Source organism: Pantherophis guttatus, chromosome 4 (genome assembly GCF_059756535.1).
Source record: "Pantherophis guttatus breed Tessera chromosome 4, ASM5975653v1, whole genome shotgun sequence".
NCBI classification, from domain to species: domain Eukaryota; kingdom Metazoa; phylum Chordata; class Lepidosauria; order Squamata; family Colubridae; genus Pantherophis; species Pantherophis guttatus.
This window is the reverse complement of record NC_142066.1, coordinates 147,340,263-147,365,597: the sequence shown is the minus strand read 5'-3', so window position 1 is coordinate 147,365,597 and position 25,335 is coordinate 147,340,263. Positions and strand designations below refer to the sequence as shown.

The window sequence follows — 25,335 nt, the reverse complement described above, 5'->3', positions numbered from 1 at the left end:
ACTTAAAAAATATTTTGCAGTTCTAATTGGGGTTCTTGGTTAAAGTCTAGGATGTTCATCTACTCAAAAGTATAGCACACAAATATTTTTAGAAGAGTTTCATAATTGTTATTGGTGATGAATAATGAACAGTCATTCTTCTAAATCCCATTGTGAGATAAAGAGAAAAGTGAGAAGGCATAGCACTATAGAATAGTGGCCCTGTAGTTTAGGTCTAAAATAAATGATAGCCCACATAATATTGTAAGGGATCCCTAGTTTGGGCATCAACATTGCTATCTTTAAAATAGCATCTTACCCAAATAGTTTATTGTTGCTTGAAATCTCACAAAATTTTGACATTTCTCCCCCCCCCCTCCAATTTTGCAAGATTTCTACAAAGATTCCTATTGATTTCTATTGGAGTTGTTTATATTAAGATTCCATGGGATTATATAGTGATCCCCAAAACCTTTAACATTAATATACTGATCAACATAAAGAAAACAATAGGGCTACTGCTGTTGAAAACATACAGGTAGTCCTCAACTTACAACAGTTCATTTAGTGACCATTCAAAGTTACAATGGCACTGAAAAAAAGTGACTTATGACCATTTTTCACACTTCATTGCAGCATCTCCATGGTCACATAATTTACATTTGGATGCTTGACAACTAACCCACATTTATGATGATTGCAGTGTCCCAGAGTCATGTGATCAATGGGGTAACCAGATTCACTTAACAACCATGTTACTAAGTTAAGAACTGCAGTGATTTGCTTAACAAATGCAGTGAGAAAAGTCATAAAATGGGCAAAATTCACTTAACAAATTTCTCTTCTAACAATATAAATTTTGGGCTCAATTGTGGTCATAGGTTGAAGACTACCTGTATATTGTGGGTCATCCTTTTAATAGAGTAACTCTATTAAAAGTGGTAACCTGTTTGTACTCTTAAAAAAAGTGATCACCATTATCTTTTTGAAGGACTATGAAGATGATTTTGATGACTTTGATGATGAAGATGATGAAAGTAGCCAGAATGCAAAAAGTGAAAAAGAAGGAGCAGAAGCAGGATTACAGAAAGTTACTGTAGCTAAGAGCTCAGAAGTAGAAGAAATTCAGAAAGCAATTAATGCGGAAAATGAAAAGATTAAGGCCTTCCTTCCCAACTCAAGAAAGAATGAACATCTTCCAAAAGATCATGAAAAATACCCAAGAATAGGTATGTGATTAGATAATAGTTTAAGGTAGAAACTATTTCTTTACTTATACTTATTTATTGCTGCTGTTGTGAAACATTCTCAACAAAGAGGAACTAAAGACCACACTGTTTAAAACAGAAGTTTCCAATTTCTGAGAACCAAGCTGGCCCTTGCAAGGTAGCCCAAAAGAGAGCCAAGGGCACAACAAAAGCTTAAAATTCCCTTTCCATTGACTGAACAAAGTTTATGTCATCATTTTCCAAGTACTTTGGAAAATTTCTTTGGCCATCCCATTAAAAATTAAGATTCAGCAACAACTTGGTGTTCTGTGGGTAGCATTCAAGACCTTGGTAAGATGCATGCTTGCTATACACCCAAGATTTAAGATGGCATCTCCTAATCTGCTCCCTTTCATTGGTTCTTGGATAACTTTTTCATACGGGGTCAATTCAGAATATTTCGGACTTGAAATAGTTGAAGATTCCAATTTGAGAAAGGCTGATATAATGCTATGGCCTCTCCTTGTAAATGAAAAGAATGATAAACAAGTTGTTTGGCTGGGTTAGTTGTTCACATAACAAGAGTCAGATTTCAACACCAATCACAATATTATTTATTTAGTTATTTAGTGAATTAGTTCCATTTCATGAGTCATATTCTATATTGATTATATTTTTTTAAGACACATAAACCCTATTACCACATATCTCAGTTTTTATAGTACAGGCTCATGCGGATACTAGGACTCTTGTAAATTTTTAGCAAGAGGGATTTTAGAGAAAGGGTCCTCTAGCTATTAAAGAAATGAAGTTGTAGGGAATATGCATCAAAGCCTTGATTACCTATGAATTCTGGTTTCTGTATTGTATTGAATATCCAACTAGTTTCTTAAATTAGCCTATCGATAAGCAGGTGAAATTGCTGCCATGACTCTTTACTTAGGCTGTTCTTCTATATCAGAGGTCTTCAAATTTAGCAGCTATAAGACTTGTGGACTTCAACTCCCAGAATTCTCCAGCCAGTATAGCTGGCTGGAGAATTCTGGGAGTTGAATTCCACAAGTCTTAAAGCTGCCAAGTTTGAAGACCTCTGTTCTATATCCTGGCTTTTCCTATTGTGTTTTCTTGATAAATCTCACAGATATTAATGTCTGTTCTGTTTCCTTTGTCTTCCATAGCATTATTGTGTCTTGCTTTTATTTAGCTTAGAACAGTGTTTCTCAGCTTGTAGCCATTTGAAAATGTGGGCTTCAACTCCAAAAATTCCCTAGCTACCCATGTTGGGTAGGGATTTCTGAGACTGAAGTATGCACATCTTCAAATTGCCAAGGTTGAGAAACACTGAACTAGAGACATAGCATTACATGTTTTATATTCAGTAATGCCCAGCATGGGAAAACAATGTAACATGGATCAGATTAGGCTAAAAGAATATGGGTGGAAAGATATCACACTTGCCAATTTGTGACTATTCAGACCACTAGACTGTAACAAAGCCTGCTTTACAGACATGAACTGATTTAACAAAGCATCATTAGGTTTTTTTCATATAATAAATTTAGCAGTCACATACTATATTTATTCAATATAATTTAATGATTTGTTTATTTTGATTTACTATCTGTAGATGCATATAAGTCTCTTAAGTGAATAACCCAACCCTCAAATTTTTAACCAAAATACCATGAAAAATAATAATCCACCCCACATTTTTCATTTTAGTTTGGTTAAAAATTCAAGAGTCAGTTATCTGTGGATAAACTTCTCTGCAAATGCATACGGGAAAGGCAGGTATTTTTAAAAAGTATTACCTTATATACTCTTGGAGAAGCTTCTACAGAGAAGACAAATCCAATTTTTAGCTGCATTTTGGCACCTAAAATTCTCAGTTTATTTGTGAATTATGGTATATCAGTTTCCCTCCTAACAGAAGCACAAGCCATTTAATGGAAATAATGTGCAATAGTAAATTAGTGTAATTGCACAACAGTATGTAGTATATTCATATATGTTATTATGTTACAGAAAGGCAAGTTTCACTGGCTCAGTGTCCCACATCTGGAAAATTCATTGATTTCCAAATGGCCCAACAACGGCAAAATATCAGAAAAATTACCGATCAACAGAAGTAGGTGGCATTAATATAGATCACTACCTGTAACTATTGGGTTGTGTGTGACATCTTAATTCATTTTTGTAACATTACAATTGCTGTACATTTGACAAAGTTCAATAAAGTATTTTGTCATACATACTGTATCCAAATTGATTGCATGAACCTATCTAAACGGGTCAAAATAAAGGAATGTTTTCATGGTTCTGGGACTTAATGATATAATAATTTTTACCAAGCCACTGTGTGTATAGAGAAAATTGTATTGTTTCCTAGTTTGGTGGATTTTTGCTACTCTTTCCTTTCTTTATTTGCTTTGGGTATCCCCCTATTAAGAGACAAAATGTATTTTTCTTAATAGTATCTAGCGATTCTTGCACATCTTCATTTCACCATCAGTCATTTCTAGGACTATGTGGGCTGTGGTATAAAATTTCCTGCCTGAGTAGGAGGTTGGACTAGAAGACCTCCAAGGTCCCTTCCAACTCTGTTATTCTGCTATTTCAAAATCTATTTTAGAAGTGAAAAATACATCAGTTTTTTTCTTTTCTAATTTTAGCTTTTTTGGACACATTCTGTTGCCCACATTGTTACACAGTTTCCTTTCTACAACATGTATCTATTATTAGTCCATTGCAACTTTTAATATTCAGGAATATTAACTATGACTTTTTATTGCAAAAGTATTAGAGAATCACTTTATGTATCATATATTAAAAAGATCGTTTATACACACATCTGCATACCCACACACACCTTAAAATGTTAAGCATGAATGTAACAAACTCTACATACATCTGCTATGTGGATATACAAACCCAAATCTCTCTCTGTGCAGTGTGTGAAACGGTATAATTATGAGAGTATTGTGTAGTACCATTCTGAAAGACACAAAAAACACTTAGAAAGGAAACATTTTATATCCAGAAAGCATTTAATCAAGTCAACATTTTCATTTGATGTCAAAAGTATAGTGGATTGTAATAACATGAAACATTTTTGGTATAGATGCCTTGATGCTGTATGCTTCTTACTTTCAGAGAGAGAATATTTCTAACCAGTGAAAGTTTATTTCTGTTTAATAGACATTTTGCTGTCTTGTGACATATTTTTCAAGGAAACGTAGCTTTGAACTTCTTCGTCTCATTGACCTGGATTTTTCAGTCAGCTTCTGTTTGTTGGATTTGCCTCCAGTAAATGAATATGATATGTACATTCGAAACTTTGGGAAAATAAACACCAAACAGGTACAATACCCCAATTATTCACATTTATTCCATTTTATTTCATTAAAAGGTATTCATATCAACAGATTTTTAAGGTGAATAAGGGAATAAGCAGTGAGGTTATGAGATGACAAAATAAGAAAAAAATAGCAATACAATTCAAGACTTGTAGGACACAGCCGGGAATAAATTTGACAACTGGTAAACACAGGATGTAATCAGAAAAGTCAAGATGGTGCAGCAATGACGCAATGTAAACTCCACTCATTTTTACTGTATAGGTAACTCTGTCTGACAAAAAGGACTCTGCAAGATTTCAGTCCTGTCTGTCTGTCTGTCTGTATATTTGTGTGTTTGTGTGTCTCTGTCTGTATGTATATGTGTGTGTGTCAAAAAGTGAAATGTGTGATCTATTTTGCCACTTTCTGTTATGCTTTAATACTAATAAAAAGTACAAAAAGGACTCATATAAATATTTCTTTAGATGTTACAAAATAATTCTCATATGATAGCCCTTATTAGCCAGCAGTTTCTATTTAGCTTTCCTAGGGAAAAAGCTAAATTTGAGGCCGCCTTAAGTATATATAAAAAGCAGCATAAAAATAGAATACAGAAATAATAAAAAGCCATTCATTCCAGTCCTGCCAGCATCAGCCAGATATCAGCATGACAGAAGTCAAAATTAACACATTAAATTATCCTTAATTCCAAACAATAATTTTCCATTTCAACAATAAACAATTGTGTGCAATATTAATATTCCTGCTCATGTATTATCTTAAAGAAAAGTTATTAATTGTGTCTTCTTAATGTTTTATCTGTGGATAATAACACATAGTAACAAAATGTTTGTCTATTAAGTAAAATACCCTGGAATATGGTAGTAAATACAGATAATCAGATATGAGAGAACATTTCTTGCCAGTAATTTCAATTTCTATTTTAGGCTTATGTGCAGTGGAATGAGGATAATCTGGACAGAGATATTCAGACAGAGGAAATAGAAACTCAGGAAAAATGGACACAGCATCCTGGAGAAACCGCCCTTGTATCTGGAGGTGATTAAAAATTAATGATTTTTAAATCTCTTTTGTGGCCCACAGTTGTAATAAAACCTTTCCAGGACAGATAAAGAGAGAGAAAAAATCTGTTTAAAACAAAATTAGAGCTTGAAAACAACCCCCGAACTGAGAGCCACATGTAAACAAGAGGTTTGTTTAACATTGCAATTAGTGGACATGATGAATCTCTGGTGCAAGCTTATACCAGAGAATTGTCCCATTATTTAGGGGAAAGAAGAGTCTTAAACTAGCCAATTTTTTGCCTTAATATTGGTTAGTTTAAGACTTGGCTAAGCAGGCAAGCAGGCAGGCAGATAAGAATACTGTTGAAACTCTTAGAGAATCTTCAAGCATTGGAAATTCTTTTTTTTTTCCTCCAAGTTTTTTATTTTTTATAAAAATGTCAAATCAATGTGTGAACAGTGTGGCACCTGGGCGCCATACATTCCAATACATATGAAACTACGGTAATCAGATTAAACATTATTTCAATCAATTTATATATTTCTAATAACAATATACATCTATATTAGGTTACAGTCTATCATTATTCAATTACTCCACCTATTTCTCATTATTACTTCCATTTTATCAAATAAAAATGTATACATTAATATTCCCTTTATTTCTATCACTTATTCTAGCTTTTAATCATGTCGCCCTTTATTAAGGAGCTTTTTTTTCTTTCCTGTCTAACTTCTAATTGTGTCATCTGCTTAGAAAAAGAAAAAAAAACCAAAATAAAAAAGAATAGAGAGAGAGAGAAAGGAAAAAGCAACTCAAAACAGCAACAGAAAAGAGGAATCATCCATCCATCGTCTCTTGCCCGTTTCATACTTTGATTGCTACTCTTTAAATAAAGAGAGGAAAAAGGAAAGGCGAATCAGAACAACAATAAAGATAAAAATTATCTACCCATCATCTCTTGTCCGCTTCAATACTTTAATTGCTATGCTTTTTTTTTTTACTTGCCTCCCACATTCCTCTCTTAAGTCTCCATCTATATCTATTTCTTGAATGTCCAATCTAAGTATTTCTCCCACCTCTACCCTCTTCCACTGCCTAGTTCCTAAGATTTCTACAGAGGCCCCGGCCTCCATTTCAAACCTATCTTCCAACACTCTTAATATGTTTTCCCCCGGTTTAATTCATCCATCACTATTATTTTCATTGTTAGCTCCTCTTCATCTTCTTCCTTCTTCATTTCTTCTTTTGACTCCTCCCTTTCTTGGGCATCTTGGTCTTTGCATATCATCCCTTGTATAGTATTTTCCATTTTTTCCATAATGTCCTTAAATCCTTTGTCCATAATGTCTTCTATATTTTGAAAAAGTAGATCCATCTCCTGTACAATTCCACTCATTTCTCTTTCTTAAGTGTGTTATTTTATTTTTAAAAGAGATTTGATTTTTATCCAGCAGTCCAAGAGCTGTTTATTTAGTCTTTGAATTACCCGTCAAGGAATACACTAGTCCCAATTCTTTATGTCCCATAGGTTAACACTCAGTTCCACTTAGATTTCAGTTTACTAGTCCATTGTCATTTAGTTATACAACAAACGTAAAAGCAGAATAAATTTGTATATAGATAATTCCAATTTTTAAAAATGCCTTCCCAGTACCACTACTCCCCAGTTTAGGAGTCAATTTTCTGTTTATTTCAAAATCAATTATTCTCCTGTACCTTTCATTTCCAGTTAGGTATTTCTTCGGGGCACCCAAAATGCTTAGGCACTGCTTTAACACATAGTTCTGGGCAAATGGTTCTGAATTATTTCTGGGGATTAAATTTAGAACAAAAGAAAAATCCTCTCCCGCACCGGCGCACCTTCTCCACACCGGCTCACCTTCTTTTCTCCAGCACCAGTCTTAGCTGTTATTCTTCAGTTGTCCCAACTTTGTAGCAGCCATCTTTAGGCTGCTGTTTCTTCTTGCCATGACTGAGAGAGAAAAAAGACTCTGGGCTGAACAGAAGAGCTGCGACTCTCTTCAACCTCACAGGGTGCCCCTCTTTGCTTCATCGCCCTTTCAGAGTGGCTTAGGCTCACTCCGGAGCCCACAAACAGGAAGAATTCAGCACAGGGAACACGGATACCCGTCCTTCGTGGTTTTTTTTTTTTTTTAATTTGATTTATATGCCGCCCTTCTCCGGAGACTCAGGGCTGCTTACAATGCGTTAAGCAATAGCCTTCATACTTTTGTATATTTATACGAAGTCAGCTTATTGCCCCCCAGAAACTGGGTCCTCATTTTACCTACCTTAGAAAGGATGGAAGGCTGAGTCAACCTTGAGCCTGGTGAGATTCAAACTTACAATAATTGCAGACAGCTGGTGTTAATCACAATGCTTTTAGTCTGCTGAGCTACCAGGCCCCTGGTAGCCCAGCTTGTGTCTGTACTGCTGCGATGTCAACCGGAAGCCAAGCGTTGGAAAGTCTATATCTCTGTCACTGTTTTCTCCAGCATGGGTAAAATGGTATGAAAGTTACCAAGTAAGTCTTTGTTTCCTTCTTACGGCCTCATGTCTCATTTTAGGTCCCAAAAGCAGCCATGATGTAACTGCCATTGCACTAAAGATTGATTCCCAAAGACTAACAAACTTCCTACGATCTGCTTGTCAGGTATAATTTATATGTATATGATCCATTATTCAAATTATTATGAGTTATTAATAATATTAGCTAATAATAGTACATATATGGTAATAATTTTATTCATTTATTAGATTTTTTTTTATCCTGCCATTATTACTTTTATAGATAACTTAAGGCAGTGAACATATCTAATCCTCCTTCCTCCTATTTTCCCCACTGCAACAATCCTATGAGGTGGATTGGACTGAGAGAGAGTGGGTGGCCCAAATTCACCCAGCTGGCTTTCATGCCTAAGGCAGAACTAGAACTCACAGTCTCCTGGTGATTGACTCAGAGTCACTCGTGCAACTAGAACTCTCAGTCTTCCAGTGACTCAAAGTCACCCAGCTGGTTTATATGCCTAAGGTGGGACTCGAACTCATAGTCTCCTGGTTTCTAGACCAGCAGCTTAACTACTTCACCAAACTGGCTCTGGTAATTTTAAAAAATAGTAATATTGAAGTTAACTTGGTAAACCATATTATCATATAGACGTGATCTAATGATAATTTGAAACAATTTCCTTATGCTTGTTTTTCTCCTTTGGGTTCTTTGGTATGGGATAGTTTTCTGTTGTTCGGCAAGGATGCGGGCTCAAAGAAACCCAAACACCACTATGGACATTCCGCAGATTCTGTTTTCTTGCAGTCCTTAAAAGCATCTGGAAAACTGGGTTGCTTTATCAATTGTGTGCCATAATTAGCTTAGAAGTCTGTGTAATCAATGTGGATAGAAAGTTCCCAACAGTTTAATATTTTTGGAAGGTGATCGAAGTTTTACTTGAGGAAGATCAAGTAGCAACACAGCCCAGGCGGAATCTAAGATCACGGCCATCCAGTCTATCCATTAGCGATAGGTGCTTCCAGTTAAATACAAATCTTCCGTTCCTGAATGGTAAGAATATTTTTCTTTCTATCATGTGATGTAAGAATAGAAGATCTTAAACAGTCCAACATGTAATTTTTCACAGCCAACCAGATGACTCTTGGAAACAATAAAGGCAGGTTATCAATCTAATAGTAAAAAAATAAAGAAGAAAATAAATAAGTAAAATAATATTTCTCATTTCAGCCCCTAACTTCTTTATCTTCTTTTTCAGCCACTTTGGACAATAATTCATTTTGGTTTCCATCAGAATTTAGCTGGGCATGAAAAAAAGGTTATTTTGATGTTTTGGGGTTGGACTGAGAGAGACTGACTGATTCAGTGACCCAGCTTGCCTTCATGGCTAAGGCGGGACTAGAACTTAAAGTCTCCTGGTGATTGGCCTAAAGTTACTATATTTTTCAGAGTATAAGACGCTCTAGACTATAAGACGCACTTACCTTTTTTGGTAAGGAAAACAAGAAAAAGAAATCTGCCTCTGCCTCCCAGCAATTTTGCCTCGTTGCAGCAAACAGCCTGCTTTACTTTCATTTTTGTTTTCAGCATAGCTTGATTAGCACAAGAAAAAAAATCTGCTCCCAGTAATTTACCTCCTTGCAGCAAGCAGCAGAGGCCCCTGCAGCAATAGGCAATGGCAATTCCTGCAGCCTGAAACAGCTGAGAGTCGGGAGGCCGATCCATTGGACAATCAACTTGTTCTAATTAGGCTGTGCTGAAGCTGAAATGAGCTGTTCCTTCTTGCTGCTTGCTGCAAGGAGGTAAATTGCTGGGAGGCAGAGGCCAAAGGGTGGGGGGCCAGCAGGTGGGCAGGGCTACATTCGGTGTAAAAGACGCACCCAAATTTTCACCCCCTTTTAGGGGGGGGAAAGGTGTGTCTTATACTCCGAAAAATACGTTACCCACTTGGCTTTCCTGGCTAAGGCGGGACTAGAACTCACAGTCTCATAGTTTACATCTTGGGGTCTTCACCACTACACTGATTTTTATGCTTGTTTTTTAGACATTATCATTCTTTTTTTTCCTTCATCATATTTCTAGGGAGTTTTTGCATGTAGGGCTCCAAAATATCTTCAGAAGGGTCAGCTTTGGAGGATGATAAAGGTTTAAAAAGGATTTTTTTTTCCATTCTTCAAACATCAGTAATCTATACTGAAAAGAAAAGCATTGAGTTAGCCAAATTCTCGCCTCTTCTATTTCCTGCATTTGGACTTAGGTTCCCCCACCACTACCACCACCAACAGCAATGCAAATAATACCAGCTTCATCCCACTCTTCCCTTTAGGTCGCAGGATATCCTGTCTGCATATCTCTCAGGCTCAGAGACAGGCTTTGCTTTCAGTCCATGGACTTCCAGAAACATCAAATGACCTATCACTGGATAGCAAATACATCATCTGTGTATGGAATGTTTGGCAGCCTTCTAGTCCTCAGAAATTATTGCTTTGTGAATCTCAGGTATGCTTCCTCAGAACTTAAAATTTTGGGAATTTGTTCTAGGTGTTGCTAAAATTATGACCTTATGACCTATTATGAGGGAAATAGATTGCTTACCCACAAAACTCAACCTGAAACTCAAATGTGGCCACTTTGGCCACTAAATGTGTTATGTATAAGTCAGATAGGGCAAGGGGCCTTGCAAACCAGAAGAAATTTAGCCATTGAGAAATGCCCATAGATGCCATGCTGGGGAAACTGGAACCCACAGGGAGTCAAATTGATCATTAATCAAGTACTGGATGAACCATTCACATTTTTCTGAACACAAACCTATTAGATTATGGGTTAAGACTAAATGGTTACAAAAATAAGGCGTCCTTATTCTGTCCTGAGATATGTTCTTCTGCTTTGTAGGTGACATGTTGCTGCTTTAGTCCTTGTAAAGCTACTTTGGTGTTTGCTGGAACAGTTGATGGTTCCGTCCTGGTGTGGGATCTCAGAGAAGACTCAAGGATGCACCAATGTGTGAAAGTTAATGAAACAGATTGGACATTTAGATCTCCTACGTTTTCTACTGGTTAGTTAGCATGCCTTGAATGCACTTGATTGGGCAGTGTCAGTTTATAGAAAGAGTTTTCATTCCCACCTTAGTTTCTTAAAAAGAGATGCATTATAAATAGTGAATAGCTAAGCCAAAGGATGAGCCAGAGGAGGAAAACAAAGTTTGTTAAGGTAGCAATCCTGTTACAGGTAGCCCTCAACTTAACAACCACAGTTGGAACCAGAATTTCTGTTGTTAAGTATTAACAATTTCAATGTAAAGTCAGTTGCACCCGATTTTATGACCTTTTTGCCATGCTTGTTAAGTAAATCACTGCAGTTGTTAAATGAATCATGTTAATTGTGTTAACCAAATCTGGATTCCCCCTTTGATATTTCTTGCAAGAAGCCAGCTGGGAAAATGATCATGTAATCTGGGACACTGCAACCGTCATAAATACATGCCAGTTGCAAAGAGCCCGAATTTTGATTTATATTACCTGCAATAATTGTAGGTGTGAGGACAGGTCATACATCATTTTTTAGTGCTGTTGTAACTTTGAACGGTCACTAAACGAATGATTGTAAGTCGAGGACTACCTGTACTATTTACTTACGAATCTCATTCTAGTGAATGGGAGAACATACTGATATATACACAGCCAGTGGGTGTCAACTATTTTTAAGGGATACAAAGGTAAATCACTGACTAAAATACCTTCCTGATGGTTTATGGCAGTTTCAAGTACAGCTGAACTCTTCATTTTTGCAGTTGATTCTTGAAGAGGATCTGGATTGGGCACGTTTTTTCCTCCAGAACTTCCTGTTTTCTAACAGGAATCCAATGACTGTTGGTTAGAACAAGAATCCTTCAAAATTGTCTTTTGGGCACTTCCAGGGGTGAAATGCTACCGGTTTGTTCCAGTTCGGGCGAACCATTAGTGATAAAAACTACTAGTTCGGGCAAACCAGTAGTTAAAAAAAGCTATCAATTCCTCGGAAGCAGTATTTCCGACAATCAGCTGTGCCGCAGGGTTTAGCTTTGCTAGAAAGCAGGAAATCCTGCTTTCTAGCGAAGCTAAATTGCGCGGCACAACTGATTCCCCCCCCCCATCACTGTTCTGTTTTCCTTCCTAAGCCTCCTTTCCGTGCGTACTGCACATGCAAATGCGGCACATGTTTGGCACATACTGCACATGCGCACACAGCATGCATTTGGCACATACTGCACATGTGCATGCAGCACACACTTGGTGCTCAGCACGCATGCACAGCTAGCAAACCGGTAGCAAACCAGTTCAGATTTCACCACTGGGCACATCCCTCCAAAAGGGCTGAATGCAATACCCCAATTAATTGTAATACACACATACACACACACACACACACACACACACACACACACACACACACACACACACAAATCCTGCCCTGCCATAATGACACAGGAATACCACAGTTTGGTATAATATTGAAAATTTCTGAGCTTGGGTATCAGGGAGTAGACTTAGTTAATAACTATTGTATTGTATCTTCACTTCTTCCTTAAATGCAGATGGAGTATTTACCTCAATAAATCACGCTTGTACTGTATTGACCATTGAACCTGTTTCCACCTCTGTCTTCAAGGAGCAGAACTGTGGGTTCTCCTATCTCTCTGTTCAGGAAGGTATGTACAGTACTGGGTACCGATCAGCTCATATTCTTTCAAAAGATTAGTTGCTCCATTCTGAATCATCCAGAAATCCAAGTCTGTAGACTGGATTTTCAATCCGAATTCAGTTACACTGATGGAGAAAGGCCTTGAATTCTTGGAGAAAGGGCAAATGAATAAAATGGGGTTTTGTTGCTGCAGTTTGATGTCTGATGTTGTATGGCATGGTATCTTATGATATGTTCAATTGCTTTGGCTTGAGGATACTTAATTAGGGAAGGTGTCATATATATTTTAACAATCTAATATATGATGAGTATTGTCGCATGTCCTACCTGCATGACTTTAGGAAAGCAGGGGCATTTACCCACCAGGACTCTGCACCAGTTTGGAACCATTTCATGTTTCCATGTTCTCACAGCATCATGTTAGTGACTGTTCAAAGTGGACAAGATGGACCACCCAACTTTGATCCAGTTCCAAAGTTCCGACAACCAACCCCTCCCGCAGTCACATGGCTGCATTTTGAGTGCTTGGCAACCGGTTTGCCTTTTCAGATGTTTGCAGCGTCCTACGGTTGCACGACCATGATTTACCATTTTTTTTAATGAAAACGGGCATTTACTTCCAATTTTTTTTATAAAAAAAGCCTCATAGCAAATAGGTTAGTTTAAGGACCCTAAATTCACTTAATAACCATAGTGGTCCACTTAACAACTGCCACAAAAAGTCAGAAAATCGGTTTGATTTTCCACTTTGCAACTTACAACCACAAGGGGCAGGCTACGTTACAGTCACAATTCAAAGTCCACCTGTAACTTTGATGTAGTGCTCCACCCCTGAAATCCTAAATGATCCACTTAGATATAATATAGTATTGCAATTTAGTGGAGCTTTTGAAGCGATTTGTTCACTGGAACTGATGCAGGACTCCCTGCCCTCTGATACATTTCTCAGGGACCTTATCAACCACTGGATCTTAATCCTTCCAGTCAGTTTCAAATTCCCGTGGAGGGCTTAATTTTCCTCTTATATAAGCAGCCCTTATCAGCCAATACACTCTTAATCCTTCCAGTCAGTTGCTCAGCAGTGTAACAATCTCTGTAAAAGCTCCTTCTCTTCATTATCCATTCTTCCATAAAGAATCTTCTGGCTGCAGTCCTGCAGCAGCTGTTAGGAAAAAGGACCTGAGTCAGACTCAAGTCAGAGCCATTGCAGCTACTTGCAGCTGGAATTTATAGAGAGGATAAAATCTGTTTCTATGGCCAGATAGTTTTCTCCTCACTCCAGTGGTTCAGGTTTGGAAGAAAATGGCCAAATGCAGGAAGCCTTTCTTGGTAACACCGGTAGGGGATAGCAGCATGTGATTGACCTTTTTCTGCAGGACTGGCTCATGTTATTATTCCTTGCCTCTTCCTAGTGCTTTTGGATCAACAAGAGTATGCTGTGCAAGAGGCACATCGGGCTTTAAAATGTTTTAGAGAAATTGGGGAGTATTAACAGTGCCGTGCAGAAATGTCCCTAATTTTCAGAGGTTAGATATAGGTGGAAAGATTTAAAAGTTTATCTCTGAATTTCTGTAAATATGTTTACTTATATACTCTTTTTCCCAACAGAAATGCTTGGACTTTCATTTCAAATTGCTTCCATGGATGAAAATGGGACTCTTAGTCTATGGGTAAATTGAGATATTTTTAGTTAGTTAGTTAGTTAGTTAGTTAGTTAGTTAGTTAGTTAGTTAGTCAGTCAATTTCTATAGCCTCCCATCTCTATCATTGACTCTGAACAGTTCAAAGGTATAAAAACAAACAAAACAATAAAGCATTTTGAAAACAATAAAAAAAAGTCCAAATAAATTTACACAACAGCCGAAATATTTAGCCAGTTAACAGTAAAGCCAGGAATCAGGGCCCTTAACGCACTCAGCATCTCAGGCTCAGGAACACAGCCAGGCTTTTAAAGATTTACAAGAGACCAACAGGATTGGGGCAATTCTAATCTCCAAAAGAAGGATCTTCCACTGAGCAGAAAATGCAGTAAAAAAAGGCAAATTTTCTGGTCCACACCAGCCAGCACTCTAATGGGATCTACATCCAGAGTTAATGCATCATAATACTCAGGCAGAGCTTTTTTTACAGGGCAAGTCACATTTTCCTGCAACCTGAACCCCTTTGCTCTTTTTAAGGATAGCTTTTCAGATTATCCCTATAGGTTTGTTTTTTTCATTTGGGACAAGTTGTTTTCTTTTCCAGCCAGTTAAGGCATCCATTGCAATTGAAAGTATGTTCTTAAATGTCATGAATATAATTCTTAATTACTGTGTTTTTGAATCCTAATTTGTAAATCTTAATTTATAAGCAAAAGCTTATGTTCTTTCTTATGCCTGCCTTGCTTTCTTGTCATTGCTAGCGTCATGCTTCTGCTATTTGAACAGATTTATTCCCAAGTGTTTTAAAAAGTTGAGCCTTTTTCCATTGCGTCATTACAGCCAACAGTACATGTACTGTATATATTGCTTAACATCTGTTTTATTGGAATACTTCTAACTTTACTAGAACTACGTATGACTTGTTGCTTTATGACTGTTCAGAGTTCCGACAATCTTACTTGGGGGTGGAGGTACTTACAACCTGGATTTGAAGTTCTGACTTTTGCCACCACCACCCCAAGCATGTGACATATTTCAAGTGCTTGGCAACCAGGCTGTATTTATGACAGCTTGCAGCATCCTGTGGTCACATGATTATGTTTTCCAATGGTTTTGGGGGTGGGGGGAATGGCATTCACTTCCACTTTCCTGCAAAACTGCACCCATAGTGAACCACTAGTTTACTTTACAACTACAACATTCTAGGCAGTGGGTTGGACTCAAAGACCTCCAAGGTCCCTTCAAATTCTGTTATTCACTTAAGAACTGCAACATTAATTTAGTGATCACTGCAAAAAGACTGTAAAATCAGGTCATCACATGATGGTTTTATGAGTTATGACTATGATGGGCAGGCTCAATTACAGTTGTAACTTGAAGACTGTCGGTATCTACTAGACATTTGTGTCGCTTTCTCTTCTTTGAGGCTAATTTTTGACATTTCCTAGGTGGTTGTTGAGCTTCAAAAAGGAGATTTGTCTGGCTCACAAAATGATTTAGGTAAGTAAATTTAATTAAAGAGAGCCAATTGAGCAAGATTTCCTAAACTTTTTGCCATTTATACCTCTCTATAGTGTAATGTTAAAATATCCACCTCCCCAGGGGTGAAATGTAAAATTTGTTACTACCGGTTCTGTGGGCGTGGCTTGGTAGTGGTGAGGGTAATGTGACTGGGTGGGCGTGGCCAATCTTTTTTTTTTTTTTTTACTTTTCAAAGCATTTTTTCTAATGCTTTGAAAAGCCTCTGCTGATCAGGCAACTCAGCTGCGATCGTCAGAGAGGCTTTTTAAAAAATGCTTTGAAAAGCCTCTCTGACGATCAGGCAACTCAGCTGGGATTGTCAGAGGCTTTTCAAAGCATTTTTTTACCACTTCTTTGGCCAATGCTTTGAAAAGCCTCTGACGATCCCAGTTAAGCCGCGGGATCATCAGAGGCTTTTTTTTTTTACTTTCAAAAGCATTTTTTCGTCGGAAGAGGTTGTGATGATCATGCGGCTCAGCTGGGCATGGGGGTGGGGGGGAGGCAGGGATTTTTGCTACCGGTTCTCCGAACCACCATCCGTCATCACTACTGGATCAGGTGATCCAGTCCGAACCGGAGCATTTCACCCCTGCACCGCCCTAAGAATCCAAACACCAAAATGAACTCAAATAAACAATCTGTAGATATTCTTAGTCATCCAGGTCATGGTTGTCCCAAAGGTACTTTTTCAGGAAGCAACTGGACTTTTTTGGGTTTTTTTTTCTTTTGAAGACATTTTGCTTCTCATCCAAGAAGCTTCTTTAGCTCTGAAGCTAAGAAGATTCCCCACTGTCCTGTCAGAGCTGAAGAAGCTTCTTGGATGACACGCGAAACGTCTTCAAAAGAAAAAAAAACCAAGAAAGTCCAGTTGCCTCCTAAAAAAATTCCTGTGGATCAAATAAACAATGGTCACAATACATTGAAACTTGGGAAACATGTATTTATTGTAGTGTACAATTAAAAGGTTCTTCATATTTCCCCTGGACTCTTTCTGCACTTCCCCAAGGGAGATACACCTCACAGTTTCAAAAACCCTGCAATTGGGTATCATGATTAAGGTGCTGGACTAGGGGCAAAGAGACACAGGTTATATTTTTAAATTATTTAATCAATTTATATAGTTGCCAATCTCAACAAATGATTCTGGCAGTGAAAAATAGTAAAAATAAGCCACCAACAACTACAAAAATATGTAGCAGCTCAGAGAAATGAATTAAGCATTAATTGTAATTACACACAAGTGATGGGTCTTTTCATAGGTTTCCAAAATCAGGTCTTTAGTTTGGGGCCAGTCTAATTTAGTCTAAGGTCGGTTGTAGTCCTCAGTTATCATTTCATTGTACACATGTTGTGCATTGACAATAAAGGTTTTATTTGATTTGAATCATTTACTCTGCCAGCTTGAAATCAGTTCAGGCTTGCTAACAGACCAACTGAAGAACAAAAATCTTGTGCATCATGTTTTGGTGGCTTGGCCATCTGAACTAAGGAACCACATTATTTCCACTTTTTACTAAACACCTTGGTGATTCAGATACGTTTTACCTCAGGATGTTTTTATTGGATCTGTATATTTCCTTGAACAAAGCCAAGTACTGTGCTATAGTTGTATAGTATGCTGTAGTTTTAACTCTAATCCTTTTTAGATATTTTAGAACAGTTATAAAAAACAGTTTTGTTTTTTTATCTTAATTAATTCTGACTTGTATGTTATCTGTTGGTCTATGACTAAAGATTTATTTGATTTGGAGGCACAGTGCAAGCCTTTCAACAGGGAGACAAAAGCTTTGAAAAACATCAAGAGAGTTTCATTTAGAAACTAGCTATTCATAGGCTGAGGGGGAATTTCACTGGTGGAACAGCATTGCTGGTAGTCATTAAAGATGGAGCTGTATTGGCCAATTAACAGGAGACATATACACCATATTGAATAAGAATATATCTTTATTTTTCTGCCTAGTTAAATTTGTGAACAGAATTTATGAACATAAATTGATAAGTCATACTTGGATTTAAAATTGCCCTGCCATTTAATTATATCAGTACTAATAAATTGTTGCTATTATAATTATCACAATGCATTTTATTACTTTCAGGATTAATTCCTGGAGGGAAAATTAAATTGGTTCATAGCTCTACCGTTCAGCTGAATTGCAGGTAAAATATGTAGAACACATCTTCTTAATGGGATTGTTCCTTGAAAGCACATATGTCACTGCTGGCAGATTTCCAAAGAGGGGATAGTAGTTCCTTAGTAGCAGATCACATCAGGATGGCAAAAAGGGGAAGAAAGCTTGAATAATGGTGCTTCAGGTGCACAGCCCTGTTCCAAATGCTCCCTTGACAAAAAGTTTGCTTGATCATAGAGCACGGGTGTCAAACTCGATCGCATCATGTGATGTATCACAACGTTTTTTTGCCTTTGTGGAGCTGAGGTGGGCATGGCCTGTCCATGAAGCATCTGGCCTGCAGACTGCCAGTTTGACACCCCTGTATAGAGCATCAGGTACATGATTGACTGAGTCAGTGTTTCTCAACCTTGGCCACTTTAAACATGTGGACTTCAACTCCCAGAATTCTCCAGCCAACAAAAGGAATTCTGGTAATTGAAGTTCACTCATTTTAAAGGTTAAGAGATACTAGGCTGTGTAGTAGTTGGATGGCACTGGAGAAAGTTCAGCTTTATTGTCAGCAACAGAATCTCCCTGAATGAGGTGGGAACCAACCTTTCCAAACTCAACCTACTTCATAAGGTTGTTGTGGGAAGAAATAGGAGAAAGAAGGGCCTCTCTGATGATGATGGGGTATACATCTAACAAATATGTACACATGAATACTTATCCAAATGGCAATTTCTACCCAAATTCCTTCTGATCAAGTTTTATATTGTTGAAGGAATAACAAATATGCTTTGAGAGAGGAATGTCCACTTAGGCACTCTGTCTAAAAAATTAACCTCATTCTGAACAAAATTATTATATCTAAAATCACTAGGAAAATAGAGAAACAAGATGGGGAATTGAATGGAAGATCCAGATTTAGATTGGCTGGTTAATAAATTTAAGATATTCACTCTGTACTTTAATATTTGTTGCAGTTTCACTTGTTAATATATATGTTTCTTTTATATTCAGTATTTCTCCAAAAGATTACACATTTCTGGGGGTGCCCCAGACACTGAACATTAAATTTCTGCCTTCAAATCCTAATCATTTTGTTGTTGGAACAGATGCTGTGAGTAATATTCTTAATCTAATTTCATTCTTGCCAACTTTTCTTAGTGTAGTAAATTTTTAGAGTGTTACAGAGAGCCTGGGGTTGCTATTACAAATGGCTGCATTGTCAGAATCTGGACAAAGCCCACAATTCCCCCTGAACTATTCTTTGTGCTATTTCATAAAATGTAGCCATGACTTTTCTTTTTTCCTTTTCAAAACTTCACAGGGTTTGGTGAGCCATGGCACAAGGCACGAGCTGAAGGTCCCTCCCAAGTGGTTCAAACCCCAACAGGGGGGACCGAGAGCAACCCAAGTTAATGCAATAGATTTTTCGCCTTTTGGAAAGCCGATCTTTTTGGTATGGATGCTCTACATTCTTGATTGGAATCATTCAGGTGGTGTCATGTCAGTGAAGGTCTGAAAGTTAGATTTAAACTGTGCATATTATGGATAATTTATCTGTAGAGCAGTTGCCATTACAATTCTGGACTAGGCTTTGCAAAGTATTCACATTGTCAGACAGAGGAACATTAGCAGTTAGGCTCAGATGTTAATCTCTTCTTGGAGTTCCTAATCCCCCCTATTGACTGGGGAAACTCTGGGACTTGAAATCCACATATTTTAAAGTTGTTAACATTGAGAGATACTACTCTACTTCCATAAGGCCTCCGCAGAAAATCCATACTATGCAGCCTGAACAACTCATCAAAATAGTCAAGTGTGAACAGCTGTCATGTTCCAGGTCAACCATAACACAAGCATACATAGAGGTAGTTGCACACTTTAGTAAAAAATTACTTTTGCAAAGTAAGTCAACGAACAAGTGCAAACATATGCATACATAGTGGAGAGATAAATGTCCCCCTTACCCAAGTTTTATAAGTTTGCCTTAAAAGCATTCCAGTCCAAAACAGCGGGCAGCAGAGTGGTCAGGCAAAGTTTCAAGGTCAAAACTTTGTAGAAGTTTTATCAGCTGGTCCAGTTAAAGAGTCAAAGTTGTGAGATTCACAAGTCAGGAGTTAGCATGTGTGTGATAGGGACCAACAGGCAGTTGTCATCAATGGAAAGACTTAAAAGTTTGCTGCTCGTCTTAAATAAAAGGAGCCCTGGTGTTGTTCATTTGGAAGGGCGAGACTCCTTCCTTATGAGCAACCTCGCATCCATGACAGCGTTTGCTCTGCTCTCTTCATCACAGAGCAAGCACTTGTGTTGAGCGGTGGTGGCAGCTCAGCCTCTTTATTTTTGGAGACTAGCAGTGGCTGTGCCTGCTGGTTACTGGACTGCCCTCTTCTGCCCGCTTGGACAGCTCCAATAACTCTGGAGCTCGCTCTTCATTGTCAGTCCCCTCCTCTGAATCTGAGCTCACTGTGACATTAGCTTGGTCTCTTTTTCATCCTGAAGCGCAAGGGTGCTGAATGCTTTTCGCACAACTGGCAGAATGCAGTGACAGAAACCAGTGCACGCAGAGGTGCTCAGTAAATTGTAGCAAAGTGATTGCAAACATGAGAGTGCATTTGTAATAAGTGGCAGGTGGAGGTGTGGAAAGCATTCTGAGGTTCAGATGTGGTCTGCATTCTTGCAATACGCATCGCATAAGGAACAAGTAAAGCAAAACAGTTTCCGTCTTATTTCTGTGTGCCACAGCTTTGTTGCTGACACTTTTTTTGAAGGCCAGCTCGGGCAATCAAATGTGTCTGTGGCCTTCAAGGCAGTGGTGGGTTGCTCCCGGTTCGGTCCGGTTCTATAGAACCGGTAATAAAACCAGAGGGAGGCTCCGCCTAGCCACCACAATGTCATTATGGCTGATATGTGCAGAAGTGCACGCATATGCGCTTGCTTCGTGCACACGCTCCCATTGTGAACCAGTAGTAAAGATAAGTGGAACCCACCCCTGCTTCAAGGCTCACTCAACGTTCCTTACCTAATGGGTGTCCTTAGGATCTCAAATAATATATATAGTAATAATCCACTTCCAATAGTAATCCAGTAATAATCACTGAAATTCACAGGAAGAGGTTCTCAGATGAAGAAAGCTAAAATCTTGCATAATTTGGTGATATCTCTAGTGATCAGCCATTTAATGTCATGCATTTTTTATTGGATGTCCATACTTTTGACTCTACATTATACTTTGGACCAGCAGAGGTCCAATAAATTGGGAAACCTTGCCTTAAAACAATACATTAATCAGAAAAAAATGGTGGTGTTGGTTTTTTTTAAATTAAGTTTTGTGTGTTTTTATGTTTTCAGGTGGGCTGTTCAGATGGAAGCATTAGACTGCACCAGATGGCTTCTGAGCTTCCACTTATGCAATGGAACAACAGCACAGCGGGGCAGGCAGTAATCTCTCTCCAGTGGGCTCTAACCAGGCCAGCTGTGTTTTTTGTTTTGGATGCCACATCTGTAATTTATATTTGGGATCTCTTGGAAAATGATTTGTCACCTGTAGCCAAACAGCCAGTCTGGTCTGATAAGTAAGTTTACAGGATGTTCTTTGGTTTGCAATTATACAAATTGGGCAGAAATGAAAACAAGCAGGTCTGTTGGGCTTTAATCTTCATAGATACCAGACTCCATTCAGGCATTGGATGAAAGGCATAAAACAGTAAAGAAAGATGCCTGTGTGCAAGCCTTGTTTCTTCCTCTCCCCATGCTCCAATCATTCAGAAGATGAGAAGCAAAACTGAATTTGCATTTGCAAGGGCAGGAATAAGTTCCCTGGGACCAACAGGGTAGGCAGAAGATCACAATGCAATCCTTCCTCTTTTGAAGTCTGTAGAGATTCTCAGTCATTCAGGTCATGGTTGTCCCAAAGGTGCCTTTTCAGGAGGCAACTGGACTTACTTTCTTTTTTTTTCTTTGAAGACATTTCATTTCTCATCCAAGAAGCTTCTTCAGCTCTGACAAGATGGTGGGGAATGGAAGGATTTATACTCCTTGTAGACAGCTGGTCATTTGCATCCTTTTAGAGGGTTGTTGAAGCACTTGGAGGTTTATCTGTGTCCTCAGGGTCACCTGAGTGGTGCTCCTGGTTCCTGTAGTCTGCAGTTTTTTAGCTATACAAATTGGGATGAACACACTGGTGAAATGTAAAATTTGTTACTACCAGTTCTGTGGGCGTGGCTTGGTGGGGGGGGTAATGTGATGGTGGGCGGGGCCAACTTTTTTTCCCTTTTTTTTACTTTTAAAAGCATTTTTTCTACAACCTCTTCTGCCGAACTGATTGTAAAAAAAAATGCTTTTAAAAGAAAAAAGTCTCTGACGATCAGGCAACTCAGCTGGGATCGTCAGAACCTTTTAAAAGCATTTTTTCTACAACCTCTTCAGAAGAGGTTTTTGTAGAAAAAATGCTTTTAAAAGGCTCTGATGATCCCAGCTGAGCTGCATGATCATCAGAGGCTTTTTTTTTAACTTTTAAAAGCATTTTTTCGGCCAAAGAAAAAAGCCTCTGATGATCGCATGGTTCAGCTGGGCATGGGGGGGTGGGGCAGGGATTTTTCTACCGGTTCTCTGAACCATCTACCGTCATCACTACCGGACCAGGCGATCTGGTCCAAACCGGGAACATTTAACCCCTGGATGAACAGCCTTTGAATGGTGTGGGAGTAGGAATGGATTTCCAGAGAAAAAACTGCTACTACAGGAACCAGGAGTGCTACTCAGGTGACCCTGAGGCAAAACATCTTCAAAGAAAAACAACAAGAAGAAAGTCCAGTTGCCTCATGAAAAAGGACCTTTGGGATTCCTCTTTTGAACTTGCATTGATGACTTAAGGGATGAGCTCCCATCTGCCATGTTGCTGATTTTTACCTCCGGGTGCAGTTGCTGTTGTTTGGGGCCTTACTTTTTTAAGATCCTTATCCCATAGAAATGAGTTCAAACAAAAGCCAGGCAATTATTTTTCAGGCTTCAAACCAAGTATACAGAAGGCAAGCGGATAGGACCATCACTTATGCCCTATTTTCCATTCATTTTGGAGCATTATCTGAATGCTGAGAGAAAACCTTGTTTCCTTAATCCAGAGCCATATGTCTGTGGTTCAGGTAATTCTCCTAATTGGAGCAAGAAAGGAAATTTTTCACATTTTCCTCCTCTTGCTTGATTATGCGGCTTAGACAGTGTTTCCCAATCTTAGCAAGTTAAAGAGTATGTTAAAGTCTATCCATCTTAAAATTGCCAAGATTAAGAGACTGTGGTTCAGATTATTCTCACCAACGAGTTTGAAGTAACAATGTGCCATTTTGATTCCTAATTGTCCCTCACTTGATTATGGCTAGTCATCAAATGCTCTTAAATAAGATGCTGAGAATGTTTGAAAATCAGACAGACATAACATTTGAGAATTTAGGTGTAAATCTGGTAGCCCCAGACAGTGATCTCAATCATCACCTCAGTGATTCTCCCCATATAAAATTTGGCCCCAGTCAGACAGTGGGAAGGGCTGGTTCTCCTCTTTCAAGGAATTGTGCCCTCAGATATGGAGATAGAAAATAGAAATGTAGGATCTTCTAGTCCAGTGTTTCTCAACCTTGGTGGCTTTAAGAACCTCCCAGCAAGCAGTTGAACTCCGCACGTATTAAAATCGCCAAGGTTGAGAATCACTGATCTAGTCCAGTCCTCCTCAGTATGAAAGGTAGTTGCCCACCCTCTTCTTAAAGGCCATAAGAAAGGAGGATCCACATGGAGTTAGTCTAATCTGAGCAGTGTCATGGTCCTTATCCAGTGAAAAGGTATTTTAATCCATTCTGCAAAGCAAGGAAGAAAGCAAAATGCCAGTTAATCCCAGTGAAGCTCTTTACTCTCTTTTCTTCTGCTTATTAAACAAAAAGTTGTTGTTTCTTTGTCTTCAGGATTATAACAATGGCTGTTCTGGGTGAACCTGAGAAACCAAGTGGCGTTCTGGGCATAGCACTTGCCAAAGAATCAGGAATAATAGATATTAAGTACGTCAAGAAGATATGGGCCCTGCCTCAGCCAGACGAGGCGGAGAAATTAAACCTGCTTTTGCAGCAGGCCTTATAAAGTGCAAACAGAGGCCTATATCTAAATGCACAATTATGGCCTCATGGTTTCAAATGAATTTGTTAAATGTGCGGGATTTAGCAGAATATTGCATGGCTGAAATATTTTTTTAAATTCCTATTTGTAAATAGTATTTATATGTTTTAAAGATGTATCAACACAGTATTTGGACTTGAGCTAGAGAACATTTTTATGAAACTCAGAATAAATATTTATGAAAGCATCCCTTTAAAAGAAATATATTTGTTTCAAATACACACTGTAAATCTTTATACTTATTTTTGGAATAAAACTGAACATATAGTCCCATGAGCTTCGAATGTTTGGTTTTTAATTTTCTAATTGAAAATGACTGTGGTTTGTTTTCCATGTGAAATTAAAGAACCCTTGCTAGCATTTGCAGAATTAGGCAAATTCAGCTTACTTTGCATAAGTTCAAATGTGCCACAATCCAAAATTCTCTTGTCCACAAGGGGCCCCCAAATCCTTCTTAGTAAATCCTGGCATTTGTGTCAAATAACCCCAAGACAAAAAAGAGCTCGTAGTTACATTTAAATGCTGTACACAGGCGGTTTCAATCTCTTAACACGAAGGACAAAAATACATAGTTGCTTGCTTATATATCTTTGAAAAAGGTAAAAAGTCCAAAACCATGACAATGCTTTTCAAAGTGTTCATGTTACAACATAAACCTATTTAAAATAAGGGTAATTTAGAGGACATCAGATAGAATATACCCCGGAACTATTTCTCCTAGGGATAATTAAAAAGAAATACGACAAAAAACCAATATATATCATTTTACATATAATAACCACAGCAAGGATAGCTTTCGCGCAATGTTGGAGAAATACAAATATACCTTCTGAAGGCTTAGTACTTAAAAAAATATTTGATTGTGCTGAAATGGACAAATTAACAATTGAACTGAAAGGGCAAATAGATTCGGAATACTACACAAAATGGGAGAAGTACAACTGGATTGAGAACAGAAAAAAGGAAAAGAAATAGACAAAATAGAAGTAGAATTAAAATATATAGTAAAAATGTATAGAGTGTATTTGAATTGGAATGTTATGGTATGTAAATGGTCACAGTTATGCATAAGATGTGAGTAAGATTTGTTTATTTGTAAAAATGCAATAAAAATATTAATTAAAAAAAATAAAATAACAGTAATTTACAGATAAG

The 25,335-nt window shown here is 38.0% G+C and overlaps 1 protein-coding gene across 6 annotated transcripts in view; it reads left to right on the top strand.

Annotated features, from left to right (window-relative positions):
• Positions 1–24,451, top strand: part of DYNC2I1 (dynein 2 intermediate chain 1) — a 35,324-nt gene extending 10,873 nt beyond the window's left edge. For all 6 annotated transcript variants that reach the window (XM_087893056.1, XM_034402411.3, XM_034402413.3 and 3 more), the window contains 16 exons: positions 971–1,208; positions 3,213–3,315; positions 4,418–4,547; positions 5,473–5,584; positions 8,122–8,207; positions 8,984–9,113; positions 10,387–10,559; positions 10,956–11,118; positions 12,637–12,750; positions 14,352–14,413; positions 15,832–15,883; positions 18,001–18,061; positions 19,039–19,138; positions 19,349–19,480; positions 21,373–21,596; positions 23,973–24,451. In XM_087893056.1, coding sequence (XP_087749182.1) covers positions 971–1,208; positions 3,213–3,315; positions 4,418–4,547; positions 5,473–5,584; positions 8,122–8,207; positions 8,984–9,113; positions 10,387–10,559; positions 10,956–11,118; positions 12,637–12,750; positions 14,352–14,413; positions 15,832–15,883; positions 18,001–18,061; positions 19,039–19,138; positions 19,349–19,480; positions 21,373–21,596; positions 23,973–24,144 — 2,052 coding nt within the window. In that variant the 3' untranslated portion in view covers positions 24,145–24,451. The remainder of the gene's footprint in view (positions 1–970; positions 1,209–3,212; positions 3,316–4,417; positions 4,548–5,472; positions 5,585–8,121; positions 8,208–8,983; positions 9,114–10,386; positions 10,560–10,955; positions 11,119–12,636; positions 12,751–14,351; positions 14,414–15,831; positions 15,884–18,000; positions 18,062–19,038; positions 19,139–19,348; positions 19,481–21,372; positions 21,597–23,972) is intronic.
• The last annotated feature ends 884 nt before the right edge of the window (positions 24,452–25,335 follow it).